This window comes from Malus domestica, chromosome 12, assembly GCF_042453785.1.
Source record: "Malus domestica chromosome 12, GDT2T_hap1".
NCBI lineage: Eukaryota > Viridiplantae > Streptophyta > Magnoliopsida > Rosales > Rosaceae > Malus > Malus domestica.
In genome coordinates, this window is record NC_091672.1 from 23,726,129 (window position 1) to 23,739,206 (window position 13,078).

General features: G+C 43.8%; 1 protein-coding gene and 1 pseudogene across 1 annotated transcript; both read left to right on the plus strand.

Annotated features, from left to right (window-relative positions):
* The first annotated feature begins 2,545 nt into the window (after positions 1-2,545).
* Positions 2,546-4,598, plus strand: LOC114819936 (uncharacterized; annotated as a pseudogene).
* A 4,518-nt stretch (positions 4,599-9,116) lies between these two features.
* On the plus strand, positions 9,117-12,835 carry LOC103452946 (uncharacterized). The gene is made up of 3 exons (XM_008392468.4): positions 9,117-9,500; positions 9,615-10,045; positions 11,970-12,835. The coding sequence occupies exons 1-3, from the start codon at positions 9,336-9,338 to the stop codon at positions 12,406-12,408; spliced, it is 1,035 nt and encodes a 344-aa protein (XP_008390690.2). The 5' UTR covers positions 9,117-9,335; the 3' UTR covers positions 12,409-12,835.
* Positions 12,836-13,078: the final 243 nt, after the last annotated feature.

Here is a 13,078-nt window from a genome sequence, read left to right on the forward strand (position 1 = left end):
CTTCCAAAATTAATGGCATCAAGGAAGGCTCAAACTGCTCCCGCAACTGGTGTCACTTTGGGCATCACGACTCGAAGCATGGCAAGAGCTACTTCTGCCGCCTCTTTCACCTCTGCATCAACTCTGCCAAGGGAACAAAAACACCCAAGGCACGAGCCTTTGATCACCTTAGCCTCACTAAGGGCACCAAGGGGGGAAAGCCCAAGGAAATACTCTGAATCCATGCTCTCCGATGCCGATTCAAGCGACAGTTTAGCCATGCAAGTCATGACCATTGGAGCAACTTCAATCGATGAGCAGCTAGCTCAAATGAATGAAGCAATCGCAAGGCTAACCCGAACTGTGGAAGAAAAAGACTTGCAGATTGCAGCACTAGTCAACCGACTGGAGGTGCAGGACGGCGATAAACCCGACCCAGAGGATGATCCACTAAAGAGAGGAGATGGTGGAGACGAAGAACCCCCGGTGAAGAAAATCGATGGGAAGCCGGAGCCAGACCAAGTAGCGGCACTCATGGGATCTCTTTCTATCCAGCAGCTGCAAGAGATGATCACCAACACCATCAAGGCACAGTACGAAGGGAGCTCACATACCTCCTTGTTCTACTCGAAGCCCTATTCCAAGAAGATTGAGGCCCTAAGGATGCCAAGGGGTTATCAACCACCAAAGTTCATGCAGTTTGATGGAAAAGGAAACCCAAAGCAGCACGTTGCACATTTCGTCGAAACTTGCAACAACGCGGGGACGGAGGGAGACTACCTCGCCAAGCAGTTTGTGCGCTCGCTGAAAGGAAATGCCTTTGAGTGGTACACGGACCTAGAGCCCGAGTCCATCAACAGCTGGGAGCAATTAGAGCGGGAATTCCTCAACCGCTTCTATAGCACCCGCCGCACTGTGAGCATGCTAGAGCTAACGAGCACAAAGCAGTGGAAGGACGAGCCAGTCATTGACTACATCAACAGATGGCGCACTCTAAGCCTCGACTGTAAAGACATGCTCTCGGAAACCTCTTCAATCGAGATGTGCATCCAAGGCATGCAATGGGGTTTGCAATACATCCTTCAAGGCATTAAACCAAGGACCTTCGAGGAATTGGCCACTCGCGCCCATGACATGGAGTTAAGCATCGCCCATCAGGGGAAGAAAGAACCGATCGCCGACTACAAGAACGACAAAGTTCTTGGGCCAAAGTTAGAGAAGACTGCGTGGAAATCCACCAAGGAAGCAATGATGGTCAACACAGCTCTCGTCAAAATCCCTATACGAGGCAAGGCGATTCAAACAGAAGCTTTTCGTGATCAAAAGACGTGTAGACGCACTTTGAAGGAGCTTGAGGAAAAGACTTATCCATTCCCCAACTCTGATGTGGTTGCCATGTTGGATGACCTGTTGGACAAAAAGGTGATCGGTTTGCCTGACTGCCGACGGCCGGAAGAGATGAATCGTACCAACAGTCCAAGATACTGTAAATTCCACCGCTTCATCAGTAATCCTACAGAAAAATGCTTCGTGCTGAAAGATCTCATCATGAAGCTGGCTCAAAAAGGAATCATCGAGCTAGATCTTGACGATGTGGTGAAGTCAAACTATACCACCATCACTTTTGGCTCTTCCAACTCAAAGTTTTTACCTCAACCTCCGGGGGCATCCTCCAAGACAAACAAAGTTGAAGGATGGACTCAAGTCACTCTTAAGAAATTGCACAAGAAGCATACGTCTCCTCCACAAGTCCGCCAATCGGAAAGGGGGCAAAGCAGCTCTTGTCAACCTTCAAAACAACGTGAACGTGTTGAAGATGATGAAACTTCGACACGAAGATCGTCCGTCCCCATCATGATGCGCGACTTCTTGCCCGAAGACTTCTTCAATCACGCGGTCAAAACTCCTTGCTATGAAAATTGTGAGGAACGCCTCTCCCGGATTGCTTGACAAAATTCACAAATTCTCCTCGCCCGCATGAGTCTAAACTGCATGGCACAAAGCTCCTGGTCTGCACGAGCATAAAAGGCAACACCAAAGCTCCTGGTCTGCACGAGCATAAAAGGCAACACCAATTCTCCTCGCCCGCACGAGTCTAAACTGCATGGCACAAAGCTCCTGGTCTGCACGAGCATAAAAGGCAACACCAATGCTCCTTGTTCGCACGAGCCTAAACTGCACGAACCAAAGCTCCTTGTTCGCACGAGCCTAAAACTGCACGAACCAAAGCTCCTCGCCTGCATGAGCCTAAACTGCATGGCATAAAGCTCCTCGCCTGCATGAGCCTAAATTGCATGGCACAACGCTCCTAATCCGCACAAGCATAAAAGGCGACACCAACGCTTCTTGCCTGCACGAGCTGAAACTGCAACACGGCACCAAATGCTCCTTGTCTGCACGAGTTAAAACTGCAAACAGCACCAAAAGAAAATACAAAAAAAAAAAAAAAAAAAAAGTATTTGAACTACGTTACAACTTGATCTCTTCTTTGGAGGGGTATGTAGGCAGCTCGAATGTTCAATTTTTCGAGTTCAATCACATCAAAATAAAAAGAATAAATGTTTTATTAAAGAAGGTCAATTTTATTACAAATTTATTTTGTTAAGAAAATTTGCAATTCTCTTTGTACAAAATAAATTACAGTTTCTTCGAAAAAAAAAAAATGAATACATATGTTATTATGTATTTAAAAAAAAAAAAAAAAAAAAAGGAAACATATATATATACGTCTCGGCCCAACACCAAGCTCCAGCATCAACAATGCTATTGGGCCAACAATGGTCCAGACAAGCCTAGTTGCCCATCCTCACACTCTTCACGCCAAAGTCATCATCCATGGCTGCCTCACTCCACCAAACCCCACGTACTGCATATGGTGCGTACACCCGGGGCAAGTCCACATACCTGTCGCTACAACCCCCGCGTCTACCAGGTCAGCTTCCTCCTCGTCTCGTTTAATCTTCCGCATCGAACACATGCGTGCACCCATCAAACCACTGGCAGCCCTCGTCGTCATGCTCCTCCACTTCGACCGCGCCCCTGCCATCGTGCGCCGCCGCAACTCAATTCCAGCAACCGCTGAACCCGTGTCTTTCTTCCACCCGTGCCTCATAGCTACCTGGACCTGCAGGCACACCAGATCCGGATGCAGAAGTGGTGTCTCTGTCCTCCAAGACCCTACTCGAATCGGACCGGTATGTGTGCGAGATCTGCGACCAGGGATTTCAGAGAGAAACAAAATCTCAGAAGAACATAACTCATTGCCAATCGAGAGATGGAGGGTGTGATGTCAGTCAGTGACCAGCAGACTCTGGTCTCTTCGTTGTTTGGAGATCACCGTCGGCCAGACCGCCGATACGGCGCGGCAGTTTCTGCAGGCCACTGGGTGTAAGCTTGAGGAAGAAATTCAACTCTTTTATGTGGGTAATGAAGCTGGGATAATGACCAAGGCGGCGCCGTTACCGACTGAAAGTATTGATCAGTTGGCCGAACAAGCTTCTGGTGTGAATGAAAATGTGGCACTTCCTGGTGTGAATGAGAATATGGAACAATTCGCTGATGATGAGGTGCGCGCTCCTATGCCTGTTATAAGGGACGTTCTTTTTGACGATATGTCGCTCTATGGAGCACCTAGGGCTAGATTTTCACAACAGGGTTCTGTAATTGCCTTCCGTAACTTTGAGGAGGAAATGAAGCATCCTGGGGTATGGGAATCGGACCAAGGTGATACATCCTCAGCAAATGTTGTTCAAGATAATCTTGCATCCTTATATCGTCCTCCCGTCCAGCTCGACGAGATCACCGAAAAAGAATTGAAGCCTCTGATTCCAAGAAGCCTCTGCTCATGGCTATCAAGGGTCAGATCTATGACATGTCCCAGAGCAGGACGTTTTATGGACCTGGTGGGCCTTACGCACTGTTCGCGGGGAAAGATGCTAGCATAGCTCTTGCAAAAATGTCGTTTGAAGACAAAGATCTGACTGGTGATATCTCTGGTCTTGGTCAATTCGAACTCGAGGCCTTGCAGGACGGGGAATACAAGTTCATGAGCAAGTATAGCAAGGTCAGATCTATTAAGAGCACCGCTCCTGCAACTGAAGGAGAATCCACTAGAAGGTACCGTGGAGACGTCGGCTCCGATCTCCAGCTCGAGAGGAATATCATGATTGATCAGGTCTCGGAATTTCGAGCTCATCAGACACCACCTTCTTGGCGAGTTCTCACCAGTAAAGAGCTACGCCACCAGGTCTAGTTCATCAGCATCATCCGCACGAGGAAGCATAATCTCAACACGGCAGAGAAGTGGGTGAATTGCATCGCCCAAGCTCCTCCCTGCATGTGAAACACCCAATCTGTCTCTTCCACCGCTGCTACATTGCATTTGATGAAGAGGATGAAGAATGGCGACGCAGAGACGAAACGCTAGGCAGTACTTCTCGCCTTTCAAACACAAATATGGCAAGTCGTGCCCTCGTCTACTTCAAGGCCGAGACTTCCTGCATGCACCACGAACTCCACTCCTTCGTCTTCTTCCACCATGGCTGCTGCCCAAGTTCTCCAGCTCCTCATCCTCTCCTCCTTGCTCCGCCATGGCTGCTGCCTAAAGCTCTCCTCCAAGCTCCTATCCCGCACCCTATATATATATATATATATATATGTATGTATGTACGTATGTATGTATGTGTGCATGAAAAGAAAAAAATTATAATATAAAAAAAGGAAAAGAGGAGACATGGTGCACCGGCACCGAAAGCGAAAAAAAAATAATTAAAAAAAAAATGATGATGGTGTCAGCCACTACCCTAAAAATATATATATAATGGAGGGTGCACGACAGAAATAAAAGAAATATATATATATATATAATAATAAATAATAAATATTAATATAAAGTGTTTTGGGGTGGTGGATCAACACCATTCTGAAACGAAGAAAAAAATATAGGGTGGGATCTGGGTGCATCAGGCACCATCCAAAAGAGATAATAAAAAAAATTAAAAAAATTAAAAAAAAATAAAAAAAAATTAAAAAAAGATCAGCCATCATTTGTTAAGGAATAAGTGTAAGCCCCACCAAAAGCAAGCAAAAAAAAAAAAAAAAAAAAACCTGAAAGAAATCAAACTCGTTTATTAATTTATCTGAAAATTTACAGAAATGTACATTTTACATCAGTCAAAAAAAAAAAAAAAAAAAAAAAGAGCAAACAGGAGGGAGCCTTCACGAAGGTTGCTCGTGTGAAGCCTCACCACTCGGCGAAGCTCCAGGAAGAAGAGGCCTCGGAGGTTGACTGTTTAGAGCCTCAGTACTAGGCAGAACCCCAGGAGGAGGAAGCACCGAAGGTTGATCATTTGGAGCTTCATTACGCGGTACAGCCTCAGAAGACGAAGGCAAATGCTGCTGGAACAAACCCACAAACCTCCGATGATCAAGTAAAATCTGACCATCAGATTCCTGCATCTGGTCAATCTTCCTCCTGTTTGAGACTCATCACTTCAGCCGCCAATGATTCAACTTGGCGGGTTCGAGCAAATAGGCGTTGGGCCATATTAGACACAGAACTTGCACACTGCACACTGAGAGCCAGAGAATCCTTAACAGCCAACTCATCAGACCGTTTGGAGAGTAGTCTGTTATCTTTGGGAGTGACAAGGTTCTGGGCCACCACCGCAGCGGTCATGTCATTCTTCATCATCGAATCCCCAACGGTAAGAAGACCAGTAGGGGATATGAAGGATGGGCGCCATATGTTGTCTGGAGAAGGCGGGACTGCCTCTTCACCAAGATTCAAGTCAAAACGACGGTTGGAGGGTCCAGACATTTTCAAAGTGTTGAAGAAAGAAGAGGTCGGACGAACCAAGATCTTAGAAGTGCAAGAAGGGAGTTTCTACAAGCAAAAAAATTCAAGTGTGCTTTGAAACAAACTGCATGCCTCTATAAAAATCAGCATTCGACGGGATTTCAGAGATCGAAGAGGCGAGCTCAGAATTCGAATAGGCCAATTCAAAAAATTGAAGAGGCAAGCTCAGAAATCGGAGAGGCATCTTGCTTTTCCAGACGCGTCAGCACCCGTCACACACAAACTCAGCTTTGCTGAAATCACGGGTAATTTGTCGAAGCGCCGATCCCAGATATCGAAGAGACGCCAGTCTTTTCGAGACACGTCAGCACCCATCACACGCAAACTCGGCTTTGCAGAAATCACGGGTAATTTGTCGAAGCGCCGATCCCAGTTATCGAAGAGGCGCCAGTCTTTTTCAGCCGCGTCAACACCTGTCACATGCACACTCAGCTTGGCGGAAATTATGGACAATTTGTCGAAGATTTCTGATGAAGAAGAAAAGCGCGTGAAGCCATACTGATCAACCACTCAATGGTTGCCGACACGAGTAAAAAAAAAATAGTACCTCTACAGGTATTAAATAACTTCTTATAACTGTCCACCTTCACCCTCCATAGCAAGGCAGACATACAGAACATTTCTTCATCTCCGAAAACCTTTCTTCATCTCCAAAAAAATGTTTTCCCAACGAAACCTCTCGAGTCATTCAGTGTTCCTTATTCCTTGGGGTACCTCTGCAAGCCAATGACTCCAAAGCAAAAGTATCTCATATCACCAGGGTAGAAAGCAAGAGTATCTCATATCATGCGTTCTCCCTGTCATTTCCTTTGTCTTTGTTCTTACCTACAAAGACAAGGATAAAGAAAACAATATGCCGGAACCTCCACTCAAACTCGGGTAAGGAACCGACTGCTTGGAACCCTTCCCTGATTGCCTACCTAGCACTGCTCTCGAGTACTTGTCTTCCACTGTTGCTGTACTTCCAAAGAAGCTGTCACATTTGCCTGAAGAACAGATAAGGCAAGTGAAAATGATACCTTGCAGCATGTGGAGACAACGTGCAGAAGAAACAAGCAGAGAAGAATGCAGTCTTCACAGTCACCTCAGCAGAAGGAGTCCGAGCTGAGGAACTCAAGAAGCTGCCACATCTGCCTAAAGAAACAAGCAGAGAATAATGCAGCCTGCACAGTCAGCTCAACAGAAGGAGTCTGAGCTGAAGAACTCGAGAAGATGCTACATTCTGCCAGAAGAATAGATATGACAAGGGAAAATGATACATTGAAGCATGTGGAGACAAGCACAACAAAGCACGTGCCGATTCATCCGCTACTTCTTCAAAATCAAAAGTATCTCATATCATCAGGTTTGCAATCACTCTGGGTGGAGGACTCATTTTGACCCTCAAATTCTTGGGTCGACTTGCTAGGCGTTGTGGGCTGCATGTGCCGTTTCACCACCCTTGCATTAAATCCTTAAAGATCAAGTCACCAACTAGAAGAAGAACCCATCAATCTTGAAGATCATACCGTTGACCAAACTGCTCAGGTGTGAATTAGAAAAATTGAACAAAGCAACAAGTCGTCACCTTCACCTCGTGCCTGTTTGCCATGTGTCCAATTTCAACCTTCAAGAATCAAGCCTTAACGGCCCTTGAAGAAGCTTCCAGCCAAATTCAAGATCAAGCCTCGACGGCCCTTGAGGAAATCACAAGTCCGATTCAAGATTAAGTGTCTACCACCCTTGAATCAAAACCTAGTTCAAGAATAAGCTGTGGAAAATCAACAATTGAAGGAATCCAGAAAATCCTTCAACCCAGTTCAAGATCAAAGATGTGGAAAGTCAACAAGCGCAACAAAATACGTGCCGATTCACCCACTACCAAAGCCGAAGATCATCTACCACATGAAGCTCCTTGTGGTCTAATTTCAACCTTCAAGATCAAGCCCCGACGACCCTTGAAGAAATTTCAAACAAAAAAAAGTTCAACAACAAGCCTCAGCGGGCCTTGAAGAAATTTCAAGCCCAATTCAAGATCAAGCCTCAACGGCCCTTGAAACAATCTCCAGCCCAATTCAAGATCGAGCCTCGATGGCCCGTGGATCGACATCTACAGTAAGGGACTTCAAAACGCATCTCCTACACGTGACAAGCACATGTATACGACGTGCCTTGAAGTGGGGGCATTTGTAGACATCGAAATTTCGTAAATAAATGTTGACCGGTAAATCAAAGTGTCAATGCTCATGTATTACATAAATTTTACACGTAGCGTGTGATTCAACGAAAATTGAAATGAGTTGGAAAAGTCATCAAATAGGACACGTGTCAACACCTGGCAGAAACGACTTATTTCATCTGGAATATTATATTCAAAATTAGGCCTTGGAAATTTCTATAAATACAAGCCTATTTCATTCATTTAAAGGAACCAATTCATATTACACCTTGAAGCTTTGAAGCTCTGAAACTCCGAAGCTCTCAAGCATCCAGGTTCCCGAAGAATCAAGAAAGCTCTCTTCGTTCTTCGTTCATCGTTCATCCAAGATCAAGCCCCAACGGCCCTTTGGATCAACAATCATCCACCAATTCAAGATCAAGCCCCGACGGCCCTTGAAGAAAGCACCATCGTTCATCATCCGTTCATCCAAGATCAAGCCCCAACGGCCCTTTGGATCAACAACGTCGACAAATCCACACACATCCAACCGTTCTTCAAGATTAAGCCCAAAAGCCCTTGAAGATCTGTTCATCACTGTTTCTTCAAGATCAAGCCCAAAAGCCCTTGAAGATCCGCTCATCACCGTTATTCAAGATCAAGCCTCAAACGGCCCTTAAAGAAACATTCATCCTCAAAATCAAGCCCCAACGGCTCCTTGAAGATCCGCTCAAATCCACCTTCAAAGATCAAGCCCACGGCCTTTTGAAGAAACTTCCAAACAGTTCATCCAAGATCAAGCCCCGACGGCCCTTGGATCAACGAAACATCCATAAATCAACACCTTACGGAGATCGAATCAGAGGATCAAATTTGAGAGAGATTGTAACCCAAAATCATCAAAATACAAATATTTATTTTGTGCACGTTGTTCTTGTCTCTTTCGTTTCAGGAATTTTCCGTGTTCACAATTATATTATAACAACCATATTAAAAAATTTATAAAATGATTTTTAGATTTTTATCCAATCAATCAACTCAATTTCATATTACAAAAAAGAAAAAAGTAAGTAGGTGGGCCTTATTTAATAAATAAAAAAGTCCAACATAATAAGGCGTACGCACGACGGCCCACATCGGCCCATTTCGTATAAAATGGTTGTTAGTGTATGACTCGTCGCTCACGTCACACCACCACTCCCTTTTCGGAACTCCGGCCAGAACAGGAAGCCCCAGGTTTTGCATCAAAACGCAGCGGTTTAAGAAGAAATCCTCTCAGGCTTTTGTACCAGAGAGAACTGAACACACAGAGGGAGGAGAGAGAGAGAGAGAGAGAGAGAGAGAGAGAGAGAGGAGAGAAGCATGGGGGTGGATTACTACAAGGTTCTGCAGGTAGAACGAAGCGCCAAAGACGATGACTTGAAGAAAGCTTATCGGAAGCTCGCCATGAAGTGGCACCCAGATAAAAACCCTAACAACAAGAAGGCCGCTGAGGCGAAATTCAAGCAAATCTCGGAAGCCTACGATGTACGTTAATGTTAATCTCTCTCGATTTGAATTCTATTTTTGAAAATTTCCAAAATTCTCAAATTTTTTGGCTGAGATTTGTCGCAATTTTTTTGTTCCGATCGAATTGGTTAGGTTTTGAGTGATCCCCAAAAGAGAGCAGTATACGATCAGTACGGGGAGGAGGGGTTGAAAGGAGGGGTACCGCCGCCCGATTCGTCATGGTCTGGCGGGCAAGGGCACGAGGGCGGTCCGACGACGTTCCGGTTCAACACTCGGAGCCCTGACGATATTTTCTCTGAAATTTTCGGGTTTTCGGGTTTTGGAGGGATGCCGGACATGGGCGGGTCAAGGGCAGGCGGGTCGAGGGCTGGCGGGAACCCGTTTCCGAGGAGTATGTTTGGGGAAGACATATTTGCTCAGTTAAGAGGCGGAGCAGAGCCTTCTGCAGCTGCGCTGAGGAAAGCTGCACCGATAGAGAGGACATTGCCTTGTACTTTGGAGGATTTGTTTAAGGGCACCACCAAAAAGATGAAGATTTCTAGGGATGTTCCTGATGCTAGTGGGTAAGATTTTTTTATCTCTGTGGGCATTGTTTGATTCTACAAATCATTTTCCTATTTATCTGTCTTAGCAATGCTATTGTCTGTTAGTTGTTAATATCCTTCGTATGACTGTCGTTGCTGTTCATAGTAATGTGACTGCTATCTGTTAGCTATATCTGACTTCTCACATCTTTCAGGCAACATTTTTTGGTTCAGGTATTTAGAACTCTAGGTTAGATCTCTGTTAGTTTGTGTTATTCTTAAATGTAAGTATTGCATCATACTTTCTTTATTGTCCTTGCTTGCGAAAGTATGATCCTTGCTTGCGAATGAATGATCCTTGCTAGAAAAGTATTGCATCGTATTTTGTTTACTACCCAGAGGCAGGAAAGATGTGGATAAAAGTATTAAGGACGATGTTATGACTAGTGATGTGGGTACTTGTTGGCTTGTGGGTCTTATCTTGATCTGGGGGTTGTCTAAGTTTCTAACTTCTATTGTTGTCTCGTTTCCCCACATGATAGCTCTTCTCATTGGATTAAAAGTATCATTATTTGAGCAGGAAAGCTCTTGTCGACAAATTGCACAAAACATCAGTATGTATCAGTGGTTGCGAGAGCTTGATATATCACTCTATGTGCATCTTTTTTATTGATCTCATTAACTAAAATTAGTTAATAGTGCTACCTAAATGTGCTAAATCTAGATTATGGTTCTTTCCGGTACTAACCTTATAAGTTCCTTCGTGAAGCCTCGTCTTTCTAGACTTTAGCTGTCAACCTGACCAAGGTGTTTCTTGGTTTCCAAATATAGGATAACTAGAAAATCTGCATACATCTACTTAGGAATTTGGCTATATGTATATACATAGGAGCTTTGTGTAGATGTTTCTTGTTGAGTAATGGTTTACCTGAAAGTCAATGCTCATGAAGATATAAACTAAAGATTAACTGACTGACTAAGCCGTAATGCTTACTATTTCTGTTTGAAGTTTTTATGTTCTAATCTCCACTATATCCTTCATAATCATCTCAGACAACTTTACCTGTCACCTGTAACTCATGTTTGAAAGCCACGACGTCATATTATTTCCTTCTTTGGGATTGCGAAACTTTTGGAAAGCAGTATCGAATAGTCTTGGGCATTTTTTAATTTGGAATAGTCAACCTCATAACACTTATGAACATATATTTCCTGATATTTATGTATTTGGTGTCTTTTATTGTCTCACAATCAAGACAGTCAACCAAAAATGATGCAGAGTACTACATGAGACTTTCTATATTTGAATATCTGGCAGCAGATAGGGAATCCAAGATGCCCAAATAACTATGAGATAGTGTATGCTCATTCCTGCTTATTAATGATGGATTCTTTTGTCTGCTTATATAGTCAAGTTTTGCACTGTTGCCTATATCGTTTACTACGATTATGTATTCTATCTGTGTCTCCTAGCTAGGCATACTAAAATGTTTTGACCCTAGTGTAACATATCTACGTACCCTCTTTTGCGGGTGCAAATGGCTTTATGTTAAACTTCTTGAGACTTTCTGCTAGTATGATTGTCTATGGTTGAGCCTGGGAGGTCCACACGTACATATGGTTTGTGGGCAGTGGTAAATCGTAAAATTTTAGCATTGGGGTGGCAGAAATGTCTGTTGGTTTAGTGGGAATCGTAGTTTTGCTGATTGGAAGGTGAATATTTGCTTAATCTAATACATGTTGATGTCGGAAAGAAACTCTTTGGGAGGTACTGTGGCTTTAGCTGCTTAGCATGATGATCTTGTCCTTAGTAATGTTATTGTTTATCTTCCAGATGTCGAATTGGCACCTTTTGGATCAATTTAATTGACTAGAGGTAAAAGTAATGAAAAACGATATACATTAGCAAGTCTGTGTTGGATCTATATGCTATTTATTCTTGTGTCCTTTTCTTTGTTTACAGGAGAACTACCACGGTGGAGGAAATTCTAACAATTGAGATCAAGCCAGGGTGGAAAAAGGGCACGAAAATCACTTTCCCAGAGAAAGGGAATGAACAGAGAGGAATCATACCCGCAGACCTTGTATTTATCATTGATGAGAAGCCTCACACCCTTTTCAAGAGGGATGGGAACGATCTTACAATCACTCAGAAGATATCTCTTGCAGAAGCTTTGACAGGTTACACGGCACAGTTGACAACCCTCGATGGGAGAAATCTTACAGTCCCCATCACCAATATCATCAGTCCCACCTATGAAGAAGTGGTTAAAGGGGAGGGGATGCCTATTCCCAAGGAGCCATCCAAAAGGGGAAACTTGAGAATCAAGTTCAACATCAAGTTCCCTACGAAGCTTACCTCGGACCAAAAATCCAACATCAAACGGTTATTAACATCTTAGTGAAGGCCAAGTTGCCAACGGTAGCTCTCTCGTCCGTCCCACCGAACTTGTGGAAGCTTTGCACTCGTTTGCTTTCTTAGCTCTTTTTATCGGGTTTGGAAATTCATGCCTCGTCGAATGAGGGTTTGATGTTCGATCACAACATTTGAGTATGAGGTTATGTTGATTTCCACATTCCTCTTGTGTTTTGTTCAATCTTGTTCTTTACTATGTAGAAATGCTGGATGGACTTCAATTTTCACACTTGAAATTTGTAATCTATTTGTTGACGGCTTTATGTATTTCCCCGTAATTTTCAGAGTGGATTTTAAAGGTTGTCGGGAACTCTGTTGCGCGCTTGTACTGTGGAATATTGTATACCCTCGCTATGTCAAACCAAATGTTTACCTCCAATTTCAATAAAAATCTTGGTCCGGTATTTTGATCACTTGTCTAGGTCCATCATCGAAGAATTTTGATGTCTTATCATCATTTACTTTCCATTTAGACCTTTGCTTAAGTTTCCAGGGACACTTGTTAATATGATTGAACATGTCACATGGTCAAACTGGTTGATTTAAGACTCTCACCAATTATGTTATCTCGTCACTATTTTCGATTTTTAGTACGTGGCGTGGTTGGATCCCAATTCTTTAGTGACATGTGACTTACGTCTTAGGTGTTTAAAAGA